This window comes from Pseudopipra pipra, chromosome 6 (genome assembly GCF_036250125.1).
Source record: "Pseudopipra pipra isolate bDixPip1 chromosome 6, bDixPip1.hap1, whole genome shotgun sequence".
In the NCBI taxonomy this organism is placed as follows: Eukaryota; Metazoa; Chordata; class Aves; order Passeriformes; family Pipridae; genus Pseudopipra; species Pseudopipra pipra.
In genome coordinates this window covers 11,211,605-11,225,134 of record NC_087554.1, presented here as the reverse complement: position 1 = coordinate 11,225,134, position 13,530 = coordinate 11,211,605, and the positions used below count along the sequence as shown (strand labels likewise).

The following is a 13,530-nucleotide window of genomic DNA, read 5'->3' as shown; positions in this document are numbered from 1 at the left end:
TAGAGCTACCTTTATTCCATACAGAGCAGTGTAACAGGTCCTATATTCGTTGTAGTTTGGCATAAATGGTGTAATGGAAAGGAAGGGGAGATCAAGCCATGTGCATTGGTCAGCTGTCAGTGGGAAGATGAAGATGAAAGCTGAGTTTCTAAAGTATATGATAAAACAAGACACAGGTTAAGGCAATATCTTATTACAAGAGCTAGTATAGATTTTTTAGCAAGCAAATGCTTCAGGATGAAAAAAGCATCCTTATTTAGCTTTAAAACAGAAGCAACAAACTTCCAGTCAGAGTGAAACTACAGAACAATTCTCCAAATTTCTTTACATGTGAATGAGATAATCTGAGAGAAAAGGAACCTGGTATCTGTGGAACAGAGGTAATGTTAGCAGGAGAGTGAGAGGTAGATTATTATCCCTTGGTGGTAGGGGAAGAGAATAGAGAAACAGGTAATTTCTAATCTCTAAAACATGGAAAAGAGAGGCAGAAAGGAGATTATAATATGTCACAAAGAAAATCAAATGCTACCTGGAATCCACTAGCTTTGCCTTTGTCCTTAGGCCCATTTACTGCTCTGGCACCATCATGACAAGTGTTGGTTGTGGCCCCTCCTGATGGCCTTAGTTGTGCTGCCTGCTCTCTCACACAGTGCTTTCATTCAGGTTGCCAGGAGAGACACAAGGCATTACTGTGGTATTTTGCAAGGAGAACAGTTACATATCTGAGTGGGAAGGCTGTGTTTTTAGTGCTGTCCTCTGCTGCACATTTAGCTGCTCAAGTTCTGCCAATGGACATCTGAAATGAGTGGTTTTTAGAGCAGTACTGAATCACAGTCTTTCTGCAGTAGTAAGGCTTTAGTGGCAGTGGTGGGCTGTGCGTCACCACAGTCCAGAGTCCTGGAGCCATAAAATATTGCTGAGTAATCAAAAAAAAAAAAAAAAAAGAAGAAGAAGAAGAAAACAAAAAGCAACACAGGGACTCTCTAGTGTAGGAAGAAACTGTAAGTCACTATCTAGCGGAATATATAACCGCTGGGCAATTTTTAAACTTACATGAATGAAAAATGTCAAAGTTCATAACCCGGTATCCTACACTATAGTGACTATTGTATCCTACAATATAATGAGCAATTTGTTGCTATTTTATTTAAGACTATGTTTTTCAAGCTTCTTGATGTAAAAAGAAACTGTCTTTGCCATAATAATCTCGTTGACATATAAAAATAAGTTATCTAAATCATTTGTTCAGGAAACTATTTGATAAATTGCTAGTGTTGTTCTTTTATAACTAATTAATTCTGTAACATTAAGGTTATATAATGTTAATTCTGTAATTATATAATGTTAATTCTGTAACATTAAGGTTTTACTGTGAGACAGTTTTCATGAGAATAAATGGTCCAGACAAACATACCAACCATACTTTATTTTTTACGAAGCACTGTAAACATCCCATACCACCTGAGACCCTTATTATGAAACCCACACTTAAATATACACAAAATATCTCAAATATAAGTGTTGAGATACAGATCAAGGCTTTTTCCCCCACCCCTGTCAATATCTCTGATGCAGAAGATGATACTGGTTTTAATAAATAAAATTATGATAGGATGAAGGTGTCTAAGAAAGTTATTCTTTGCTGTATATATAGACATCAGCATCTTTGTACCCTTTCTTGGGTATTTGAATGACAGTGGGTTAGTCCTTTGGTTTTTCACGCACTTGTAAACAGAACTATTTCTTCTGTTTGTAAACAGACTTTTTTTAAAACAGTGTGCAACTACTGGATGGAAATAAGCTGATCTACATGAGGAATAACTACAGTATCATCATTTTATATTAGACATTAAGTTAGCAGACATCCTCCAGCTGGATATAAAAACTTTTAATGATATATTGATCTGAATTCAATGCAAATAGTTAACACAGTGCATGTCATTAATAGCATATTCCTAATTACTTCTTTATTATAGATGAAAAATGAGCTGTAATATGGATTTTTTATTTATTTCAAGTAAATAAGATACCATGTTCTCCTTCAAGAATATTTGCAGACAAAGATGTAATTATTAAAAAACAAGGTTTCATATGTTAAGATAGAGAAAATAGTCATGAGTATTCACAATCAGCCAAGTTTAAAAGCATTGCAAAGTTCTGTGTGCTTAATTTTATATTTCCATCAGGAATTGTACATTCTTTGCTTTAAACTTCTGCTTCTAGACATTTTACTGTGGCCTCAGACTTAGTTTTAGACTCTTCTACCTTATTTCCATTAGTCTGTGCTTCCTTCTCAGGTGTTTTGTCATTTAACTTTGCCTCTTTGAGAGCAACAGTTCCAACCATTTCTTTTTCCTGAGTCTTGTTTAAAAATGGGAAGGTTTTCTTGTACCTTTAAATGGAAAAGAAAAGGATAGTAAAGCAGAAACATTGACATAGTTTGGTAGTATCACTCAGGAAATAAAGTGAAAAATAGCTAGAATTAACTTACTCTGCCATGCTCATGCAAAAAATCTCACAGAGAATGATGGCATGCTAGATCTTTGTGCTGTTTTAAGCACAAAGCTTTCTAAAGAAATATTTTGGTATTTTTTTTTAAAACAGACAATATGTATTCAGGATTTGTGGTACACAACAAGAAAGATATCTGGGCTAAGATGTGAGAGATGCACAACTTTTTGATAGGATTTAGTGATGCACTGTGTTGAAGATCTTTACACATGACAAATGAGCTCAACTAATTTTTTTTCTGAGCACAATCACAGTGCAATTATAAAATCTTTCACCTCGAGTCTGACATATTAGAAAAAGAGGGATAAAACTGCATAAACAGGCTTGTAAATGAACAGATGCACAATTCAGTGTTGTTATTTTGACACACTTGGAAATGTTTCACACTAGACGTGATTGACCAATCAAAAATAGGCAATATTTGTCTTTGGTTCCTTTTCTAAAGCAGAGAATGGCAACAGCAACAACAAACTTATCTGTATAGCAACAGGGTTTAAGGTTTTTTTTCTCTGTGCTTCACTGTTTTGTCATCATCATTACTTCTCTGCTCTTTAGCTATATATTTTAAATATTCGCTGGTTGTACTCTGGGGGTTAACTCAGTCTAAGATAGAAAAAAACCCCACCAACTTACTTTTTGATATAACAGACTGCTAGAACAACTGAAATAATGAAGAAGATGATTGCCAGGACAAGAAGTGCAGTGGGGATACCTGGAGATAAAAGTGATATAATCATAGAATTTTATTTGTACGTAATGCTGAATTTCTAAAGGCTCATGAGCATAAATCCAGATTCTTCTAAAACCAGCCTAATGTAAGAGAACATACACATCAACTCAAGAATAGAGGTATTAGGAATCTCAAAAGATGAGTTACTCCTGCTCATTTTTTCAAGAGACTAAAACAGGTATTTAGGCAATCCCTGACAGATATTTGTCTAATCTGCTCATTGGAGAGTTTTTACAACCTGCCTGAGAGAACACATTGTTGGGATTAACTATCCTTACAGTTGGAATTCTTTTCCTCATATTGAGTCCATTTCTCCATTGCTATGTGTTAGGGTTACTTACTCACATCTCACATCTCGAGAACACCTCCATATTTAGATAACAACAATTCTCCTTAAAACTTCTTTGTTTTTAAGAGCTTGATGAGTTTTCCACTACTTTGAGCACATAGTGTTTGCCAAGGCTTTTTTAGGGATGTATTTACCCCAAATCACATTAACCAGAAGGAACTTCCACCGTTTCATATCAAAATATTATCAAAGAGTGTAAAACCAGACCTTACTTCTACTTAAAAAGTATTTTAAAATCCTCTGCCTTATAAGCTTTGCTTCTGCAAAACCCTAACACTCCTCTTCTGCCTCCAGGTTCATCGAAATGGATGCTGGAGTAGCAACCAAAAATAGCAGCAAACAGATTGACTACTGACTTCTACATAAGTCACTCTCCTGATGAAATAAGTGCCCCCCAAGGCCTTTACCTCCAAAGATGACAGAGTCGTTCTTGAAGGCAGACCGGGCAGTGTGGCTGGGAGAGGCAGTCGCAGAGGATTCCTCTGGCAGTGCTGTGGTGGGCCCCTCTGTGGGTAACGTTTCAGTTACACAGATGACACGAAACCTTCTGTTTTTCGGGAATTGCTCTGGCTCAGTCCCAGTGGGCACTGCTGTGATGTTCTCAGTGAAATCAGAGGCTGAATGTGCAGTCGAGTCCGTCGATGCACTTGATGAAGGAAATGTTGCTGTAGTTGGGTCTGGTTTACATGAATTAATCTGGACATCTGCAGCAGAAAGGAAATACATCAACAGTTGTGTTGGATGCTGGTTTTGTACTTACTGCACACACGTTTATTGAAATTGTCCCTCAGTCATTCCTTTCTGGAAATTATTATTTGTTCACAAAAGCCTTACCCAAATCAGCCATGGCCATTTCAAACATGTGGTTACAATGCAGATTACACAGCTTTTATCATTACTCACATAATTAAACACTCTTTTGAGCAAGTGTCGCACTCATTTTTTTTTGCAAATCAATGACAAGATTCCCCATGGAAAGTATGTAGAATAATATTGCATATAAAAACCAACAGTATAACCTTCTGCAGAGCAGGAGACTTAACTACTGCAGATTCAATGTTCAAAAATATTTCCATGATATTATGTACATGTTCAAAACATATGCATGCACTGTTGATACTTGGAAAACTGATTTGTTATCTTGGAAACAAAAGTAGCCCATAAAACTTTCAGATACATCAGGCACTAGTGTGAAATAATAAAGAGACATGATTTTAATGGGATGGGGGGGCAAGGAAGAGACAAACTTCAGGTTTGAAAAGAAAAAGTAATTTTCAGAAATTAAGTCATTTAAATGAAGTGAATGTTGTCTATATAAAAATGTAGGTGCAAGAGAAATCTTTTATGCAAGTGGAAAAGCTGAGTTCCGAATCAGGCTCATGTGAAAACGTGGAAATTCTTCTTTGCTAGTGAAGTTCTGTATTCTGTAAAGCTATAAAAATCTCACTAAGGTAACAACCAAATTACAACATAAATAAGAGGGAAATGACATATGCACTGTTGTCCACATGAATCCCCACGGGAAGTCTGATGACGCAGTTACGCTCACAGAATAAAAAGCTAAATGGCAGGGGCTTTATACTTTTTCCATGATGGTTTTCAAGCGCCTTTGGCACCTTTTTTGGCATAAGAAAATTGACAGGATGAGCTTCTGACAAATATTTTGGGTAAGAAATGCCTAGAACAGGCAACAGTTTGGAAGTAAAGAAATGCAGAATCATCCCAATGTTAAATATACATTAAATTGTACTCTAACCATTTGGGAAGCTTAACTTTCTTCATGTAGTCCAACAGTATAATATATATATATATATATTATTATTATTTTAAAATTAAAGCTAAACAAAGCAATAATTTGAAACTACTTGCTACCTCTTTAACATTACTCAATTTACCCAATATTTCTGGTGCAGAATAACACACATTTCATGCACTGAAACACCATGTTGCATAGGAACAGAAGAAATAACAATACCAATAGGAGCAGCTTCTTTTTTTCATCAATAAAAGCTCTGAACTGCAGAGAAAAACTAAGTTAGCCTAATCATGTAATTTTTAACTTTATATGTTAGGTGATAATTCAGTGTTTAATAGTGCATTTCCCGTGCAGTGCTTCCTTATCAGCAAGGTAAGGAATTAATTTTTCAGCATCCTTTTCACACATAGGATGATGCACATTAAAGAAAGCTGTTGGATAGTAGATTGGGAATCTAGTTGGGTTTATGATCTCTTGGCTGTTCTGCCTTATAATTTAAGTTAGTTTAATTTTCCTTTATCAAAAGACACTCAAGCTTTCCTGAAGTATCCCACTCTTGGCCTTTTTGAAAGAACAAACAGACCACACACAGACACCCTGGTTAAAGATTTGATTCACTGTCTCTCAAATGAACCTGCCTAAATAACCAAAACATATTAAGAGCATTGCATCAACATTACAGAATGGTAAAAGCAACTCTTCTTCAAGAGCTTTCATGGCAGCACCAAATTATTAATTTGGATTAACTGAATTGACCCTTTGTATTTCTTGGAAGCTTCTGAGGCAAATATAGCCTGATAACATTTAAGTTTGGGGGAAAGGGTCAACAAATTATAAGAACTCTCTCGTTATTATTTTTTCATGCAGACATTAAAAAAACCAAAACACAAGAAATGTAGTTGTCATGTTGCCATACCTGAGGAATTGAAGCAGTAAACATGAAATGTTTGAAGGAGGTCAGCATTCCATCGCACTAGTCCAGTTTTGCCCTTACCACATTTGTTGTTGGGTGTTGTCCGAGGAATAACAACAAATCCATCTTTCACCCATCCAAAGCTACAATAAAAAGCATCAGTCCTTTTAGTATTAGATTTATCACCAGCCTTGTAGATGTGTTAAGGCAATGAGCCACTAACTAATATACCTGCATGTTTGAAACTCATGTTTCAAAGCATTTTCAACTTGGTCTTTACTTGCCAATTGTAGATTCAGTTGATTACATGCATTACTTGCTTCTGAGAAATTCACTTTCTTCTCAAGATAGAGTCCTACACCTGTGATCCTGCAAGGTGAATGAGTGGAACCTGCAATTAAGCCATAAAATATTAAAGGTTAGTATTTGAATATTAATGTTTATTCCTCATGAAAAATTTAGGATCACGTTTAACTGAATTGAAATTTTTTAAAGTTTCTAGCTTGAGGATAGTAGAAAACTAATTTCTAGTGTAAAAGACATATTTTAAAACAGAACATATTTTTTCAACAATAGTCTAGAATTTCAAGAGGTTTGGCTGTTATTAGACCGAGTGCATATACAGTCTTATTTCCTTTTTTTTCTAACAAATTAAAACTAGCAGTTGCACTGAGGCACTGATTATTCTATCATTACACCCTTCTTATCAAGATGATAAGGTATATAATATCAAAAGTATTATGCATAATTTTTCATAGAGTTAATATACCAATGAGAAAATATAAAGATTTTGTCATTCCTGGTGTTCCTTATTCCTCCTAAACTCTTTTTTCTTTTTTTTCCTATCTTGGCATGATGCTTCTAACCCCCAGCCACTGTCAAGCATTCAGTTTACTGAACTTGGCAGGAAAAGAGGAGATAGGTGGATTTATGACACTTTTCCAGGCAGTTCATCCAGCTTTTTAGATAAGCACAGCTGGTCCACTCTTTGTGACACCTGCACCAGCAAGTGCATAGCTCAGGTTACACCTCCTCTGCTTTCTTAGCCTCTGTTAGGGCATAGGATGAAATTCAGGAAGTGGCACAAACAAGGAGAAAGGATATTACTGTTTTGCCTCCATGTCTCACTGGAAGCATATACTGGGGAAAAAAAGATTTTTTCTTTTTGAGTTACATAGAGTAATTGCCCTGATAAATTAAACATTTCAGCATTTCATTGCCAGCACGTCAGATAACCAACAGCCCCAGGTGTTACTTCCTTGCTCAATATGCTTGGCAGACTATCCTCACCAAGTATGTACAATAATGAATACTTCATAAAATCTATGTTTCAGAACACAGGCAACCCACAAACTCTCCAAAGCAGGCTGAAGTGGTGCCTGCCAATCCACCACGACTTCTTAGCAATACAAGTTAAATTGAATTTTATGAATGAAAAGATAGAAATAGCAGCCAAGCCGCCCTCATGATGAGAAGGTGACTAAGCTTGTGTGGAGTGCTAAAAGAAAGACAGGCTCTTAGCTCCTGCTCCCTCTGGATGTGGTGGGTTTGGAAATGGCTTCTGGAAAAAAAGATGCATCTCTGCTGTCCTTACATTTTGTTTAATTGGACTTCAGTGTTTGGTGGAGCAATCATTGAATCAGGTGGATTTATCTCAGCAGAGGTGGAAAGCCACTGAACACTTGAACAGTCCCCACAGCCAAATTGTGGCCACATCCAGCCCTGGCCTGAACATGAGACAAGCCCAAACATATGGCACAGGGATGCAGAGAAGCCCTGTTGCTCAAGGAAGGGGTGTGGGTAGGTATCAAAGACTTCAAGTCTATCCAAGTAGTCCCAGTGTGAGGGATGATTCATGCTGGCAAATTCCCTCCTTTCTTTTAGCCAGCCTGTCCTCATGAATGTCCTTGTGTAGGTCCTGTTTTGGCCAAAGTGCTTCTGTGTCAGAGAAGACAAACACTGGAGCACGACAGATGCGGGTGAGGATCCAAGCCTGGCAGTGTTTGAGAGGCCCTTAGCAAGGTGCTTTGTCTTGGTCAGCCCCAATTTGGTCAGGCAGTTGGACTGGATGTTCATTGCAGGTCCCTTCCAACTAAAATAATTCTGCTTTATTCTATTCTGTGCTATTCCCTGTGTTCAAGGTTTAAGTTTTCTTGATTCCTTTTTGTTAAAAGCAAGTCTCTTGAGAACCATTTCTGGTTCCCTGAATAAGTCCCTATCTCGGCTGCTGAGGCCCATCCACAGTTCCTCTTTCTCAGTTTTTAATACCCTGCTCCTCCTCCTCTTATGCCTAGTTCCTTTCTTTCTTTACTTCTTTATGTTCTGACTTTACTCTTATTGCTCACTTAGTCAATTATTTTTCTATCTTTAGATTTGAGCAACACAACTTTTAAAAAAGGTGATGTTGAGAATGAAAGTTTCTCAATGATCAACTTTACAAATTTCAAATAAAGCTGAGCAGCTGACAGAAAGGAATTTAATGAAATCTTGGAAAATTATGTAGGTACTTGTAAACTGCTACAGTCTTTAGTCATTCAATTACAGGACAAATATTTTACACATGAATTGTATGATGGATACAAAGCATAATATATAAATTCAGTACTAGAAAAAGAAGTTGTAAGTGATAATAAAGGTGACTCTAGGATATGTGCTGAAGTTGTACGTTAAAATTTGCTAAGTTTTTTTAAAACAAAATGGTGAAGTAAAAGATATGTTTCATAAAAGTTATCAGATTCCATCTAAATTGTGGATGGTTCTACAGTATGAGGAAGAAACCCAGAAAGAGAACAATAGCCTCTTCAAGTCTTTCCATCACTTCTTAAATCACCTCTGAGCTCTGTTCTAAAGATGACTGAGTTTCTACAGGAGACAGACTAACTCCTTGGAAGCACATTATCCTTTTCTGTCCACAAGCTACACATAGCTGTGCTTTGAGCTTTGCTGTGCTTACTTGACCTACTAGTACTGGGACATTCTCCTCAGTATTTGGGTCTGGGGTGAAAAATCTGTTTTACTGACATAGGTGGGAAGACCTAGACAAAAGAATCTCACAGCAAGACAAAGTTGTCATAGAACAGGAAGAAAATTGTTCAATTTTTGTAAGCTATGGGTATTGACTTTGTTGCATTTTAGTTTCCTTCTAGCTTTTTTTTTGGGGGGGGGAAGCTGTTGTTTTTCTCTTTGCCTTGTGCCTAGCCTTCACTCTGATTTATTAGAAAGAGTTTCCTTTGGCTGCTGATGCCAGGGAGCAGCAGGCTGAGGCTGTTCCACAAGGAAAGAGGAGCCGGGAGCAGAGGGCAGCACAGGCAGAGCAGTGCCCTCACCGACCAGGGCACAGTCCCACAGCACTGAACAGGACCACAGTGACAGTGGCAGGTTTCACTTCCAGCCCCAGAGAGAGCAGGATAATGAGTCAGACATCCAGAAAGTCCTTTTGGGAACAGCAGAAGATGGTGCTACCTATAACACGTGCCTGAAGTCCATTCTGGAGACAAGGCTACCCACAGCCTAAATGCAGAGTCTATCTGTGAAGCCCAGGCAGCAAGTCACTACAGGAGGGACATGACCTGCTACAACACAGCTGGAAAACACAGCTGGAGATCAGCCCTAAGCTTAACTGCAGCTCTTGGACCAGTGAGCAGAGGGTGGAATTTCAATTGGATTTGATGTGAGCATCTAATTCACTCAGTCCAGGTTTCCTTCAGAAGTCTTTCAGTAGTAGGTGACAAAATCAATTGTCTGCCATAACTGTGTATGTTCTTTTACATAAGTAGAACAAGCATTTACTCCTTGCAAATTATGGTGAAGCATCTGGAGACTTCTGATGCACATTGAGTATCTGCAGATATCCAGAAGCTACTGCAGTTAGAATACATTGCATCAAGTTGATGATGGAATTTGAAAGAGAACTTGTTTCATGCATGTTTTGCTCTCTGAGGTTATACAAAACTGTTTCTCTGGTATTTTAAATAGTACAAAATAAAATTACATTTCAATAAATCTGAACTTAATCCTAAATGCAACACCAAATTTTTAAAATATGCAGTTCTGTAGCATTTAGACAAAAATGCTTCAGCATTTAGATAGCAATTAAATAAGACTAAAATTTAAATCATTATATGCTAGTTTTCATTGCATTGTAGTCTCAAAATTCTGTGATTTCCTATGCCAGAAACACATTAGTACACGCACCCTTCCCCCCATTTTTGTAAATCTAGCTACTTTTTTCAACACTTTAAAAAGTGGAACTTTACATACCTGTTACAAAGTAATTTTGAGCCATGAATGTCATCACCCAGATGAAAAACACTGCTGAGGTAACTCCAAATTTAGTTGCCATTGTCACCAACTTGAAAAATTCAGGAAATTAGAGAATTCAAGGTGGTTTGTCTTCTGTGCTGAGAAAATTAAGGTATTGGATACTGCCAGAGCTCTGTTGAGATGACTTCTGGAAAGCAACTTCAGCTGTCACTGCTCTGCTTCATAGAAAGAATGTCAGAGCAAAAGCATTGACTGTCCCACTCAAAGGCGAGGTCACTCACCGGAAATCCCCAGTCACCCTTTACACTCCCTTTCATGTAGGGGTTGCTGGAAAATTTAACTACTGCTGATTCAGAAAACAGGGCTGAGGAAGGGAGATAAGACTGGTAGGCTGCTAAGTCAGTAAACACTTTGAAAGAAGTTTTTCTTTTGCTATTTTTTCCTTTTTTTACTGATTATCAGCTCATTATTCATGTTATCTATTCATCTGGTAAATAAATCAAGTCCTCTATTGTATCACAGCATGCCACGATGGATTTTTCTTTTGTTTATTGGAATTGGAAGGACATCCACTCCCCACTATCCCATATGTCTTGATGGAGTAGTTTTACTGGTTTTTTTCCCTTAGAGTTCCAATGCACAAAGAGTTACCATAACACAGAGGTAATTGAAACCCAGTTTTGAACAGATTTGGAGATCCACTACAGTAAATGAGATTCCATGTGAGACCGTAGGTACGGAGGTGGGAGCCAGTCCCACCACTGCTGCCTGTGTTAAGTTCCAACAAACAGTGATTTCCACAGATGGGTTCAAAACAGAGATGATCCTCACAGCTGTAACTTAGAAAACCTTCAGGAAGTCTTAGCAGAGCAATTATTTTTTTGATTCAGAGATTCCTTCAAACACAGGGCAGGGTTCCAGAGATGAACTAGTTCCTTTGCTGTCAGTCATATCAGCTGTATCTCTGTTATTCCTGACAGATGTTTGTTGAACCTGTTCTCAAAGACTTCCATTGACAGCTTCCTAACATTTCCTCAAACGCTCTATTTCAGTGCTTTGCTGTCCTTTACTGTTCACAGGTATTCCCTACTCTAAACTGACTTAGTTGTACCCTAATGTAAACCTGTCACTTCTTTTCCTGCTGGCAATGAACGTGGAAAATAGGTTATTCCCTTATGTTTTGCAACTATCTTATGTATTTAAAGAGTTATGCCTCTGCTCCCACTTTTCTCTCAGCTAAGAAACCCCTGCTGGCTCACTCTTTGTCTCCATGTGAGGCCTTGCCAATGCCAAGCACTGATTAATAAATTGCTTTACCTGCTTACAGAGTTCAGAATGCTGTGAGCCATTTTTCTTTTTTTTTTTTTTTTTTTTTGCAACAGGATGGTTTTGTTACATCATGTTCAATTTGTGATTCAGGAAACTTTTCTATGCCCTATGTCCTCAGGCTGTTTTCAAAGTCCTGGAAACACAAATGTAACAGTAGCTACCTCTTTAAGCTGTGGTTTGTATTGTAGAAAGTTCCCACTTAATATATTAAGGCAATATTAACTTTTAACTAGGCACAGGCCCAATCTCCTAGAGCAGCATATAACATGATTATGCTATGATTTGGTATTCTGTAACACAGACAGGCACCTGCAGGGCCTAAGGAGAATGGGAGAATGCTGTGGGTTAGTGAAATAATGTCTCCATCAGCAATAATGAAATGAAAATTGGGTTGTGCTTGGGCTGTGGTTTGGAACTGAATGTTAGTAAAGCTCCTTGAGATCTTCAGACAAATTTCTTGCTCCAGTTTCTCTTCCCTCCTTTACTGTTCTGTACTAACCTGCCTCTACAAAGTGATGGCAATGTGAGATACTGTAATTAGACTTAATTCTCACTCCAAGCAGGTTGTAAGCGGATTCACTTGCATTTACAATGTGGGAGGAGAAAAGTAGACTGTGGCTGTAAAACACTGAGAACATTAAACAAAATCTTACCATCTCCATGCTTAACTTGAACTGCAAAGTACTTCCTACCATGAAAACTAATCAAGACATTTTAAAGTTGCGTGCTAATTGTCCTGCCGAGTTTTAACACTTTGCGCCTACTATACTCACTGTGGCAAAGTTCCTTTAGTCAAACTCAGTCTATGCTCTTGATCTTTAGTAGGACTTTTAGCTGAAAAAATGAGATAAACACCTTTGCAAAACCGAACAAAAATATAAGCTGCTTCACACAGTCTTGTAAGGGCAAAACACAGATTAGAGGAGGGAGAAAAGAATTTTAGAGTGATGAAATGAGACAGAAATAACTACTTTTTTGTCGGTTTCTTCCTTTTTGTATTTCAGCTGTTCTAAAACTGTGTGGAAGATCACTTATCTGGACTGTAACAGTACAAAAGGTCTTTAACCTTTTTCTGTGTCTTCATCATAATTAGTGCAGTGAAAAAAAGCGCAGACTTATACAGAATGATTAATTAGAGTTTGACCTAAATACTTGTAGTAACTTATAAGAAAAATTCCCAGCCTCTCATGCCAGCATGTTTTAAAATGCTGATGAGGGTTGCTAAACAGAAAACTTTTCATATGGGAGGACAGAAGTAACTGTTCTCTACAATCATTTCTAAAGGACCCTTGAAACCTGAACAGCAGGAGAGGAAACACGTTTATGCAGAAAATACAAATGTCAGGGTCTTTCCATGGTTACAGCAATTCCTTTCAAGGTTGTCACTGTCCCAGAGTTTTTCTCCCTGTCTCTGACTATCAGAGATTCAGAAGCTGAGCAGTGTCTCCTACCCACTGGACAGCTCTCCACAAAGCCCAGGCTTCCCCAACTTCTCAAGTCTACGAGGACACAAAGCAAATAAAGAATCCTAACCTTCCGCTCAGAATCCTTTGCTTACAGATCTCCCCTGTGGCTCTCCATGTTTGGCCTCCTCAGTGACACGTGGCCTCCCTCTGAAGCAGGTGCTTAACTCCCTCCAGGATATCTCAGCTTCCTCTCTCATCTCATTGCTATGGTGT

General features: G+C 37.8%; 1 protein-coding gene across 1 annotated transcript; it reads right to left on the bottom strand.

Moving 5' to 3' along the window:
* Positions 1-1,455: 1,455 nt before the first annotated feature.
* On the bottom strand, positions 1,456-13,367 carry LYVE1 (lymphatic vessel endothelial hyaluronan receptor 1). The gene is made up of 6 exons (XM_064657325.1): positions 10,520-13,367; positions 6,491-6,650; positions 6,263-6,402; positions 3,998-4,294; positions 3,145-3,223; positions 1,456-2,392 (listed from the first exon to the last, which is right to left on the bottom strand). The coding sequence occupies exons 1-6, from the start codon at positions 10,599-10,601 to the stop codon at positions 2,206-2,208; spliced, it is 945 nt and encodes a 314-aa protein (XP_064513395.1). The 5' UTR covers positions 10,602-13,367; the 3' UTR covers positions 1,456-2,205.
* Positions 13,368-13,530: the final 163 nt, after the last annotated feature.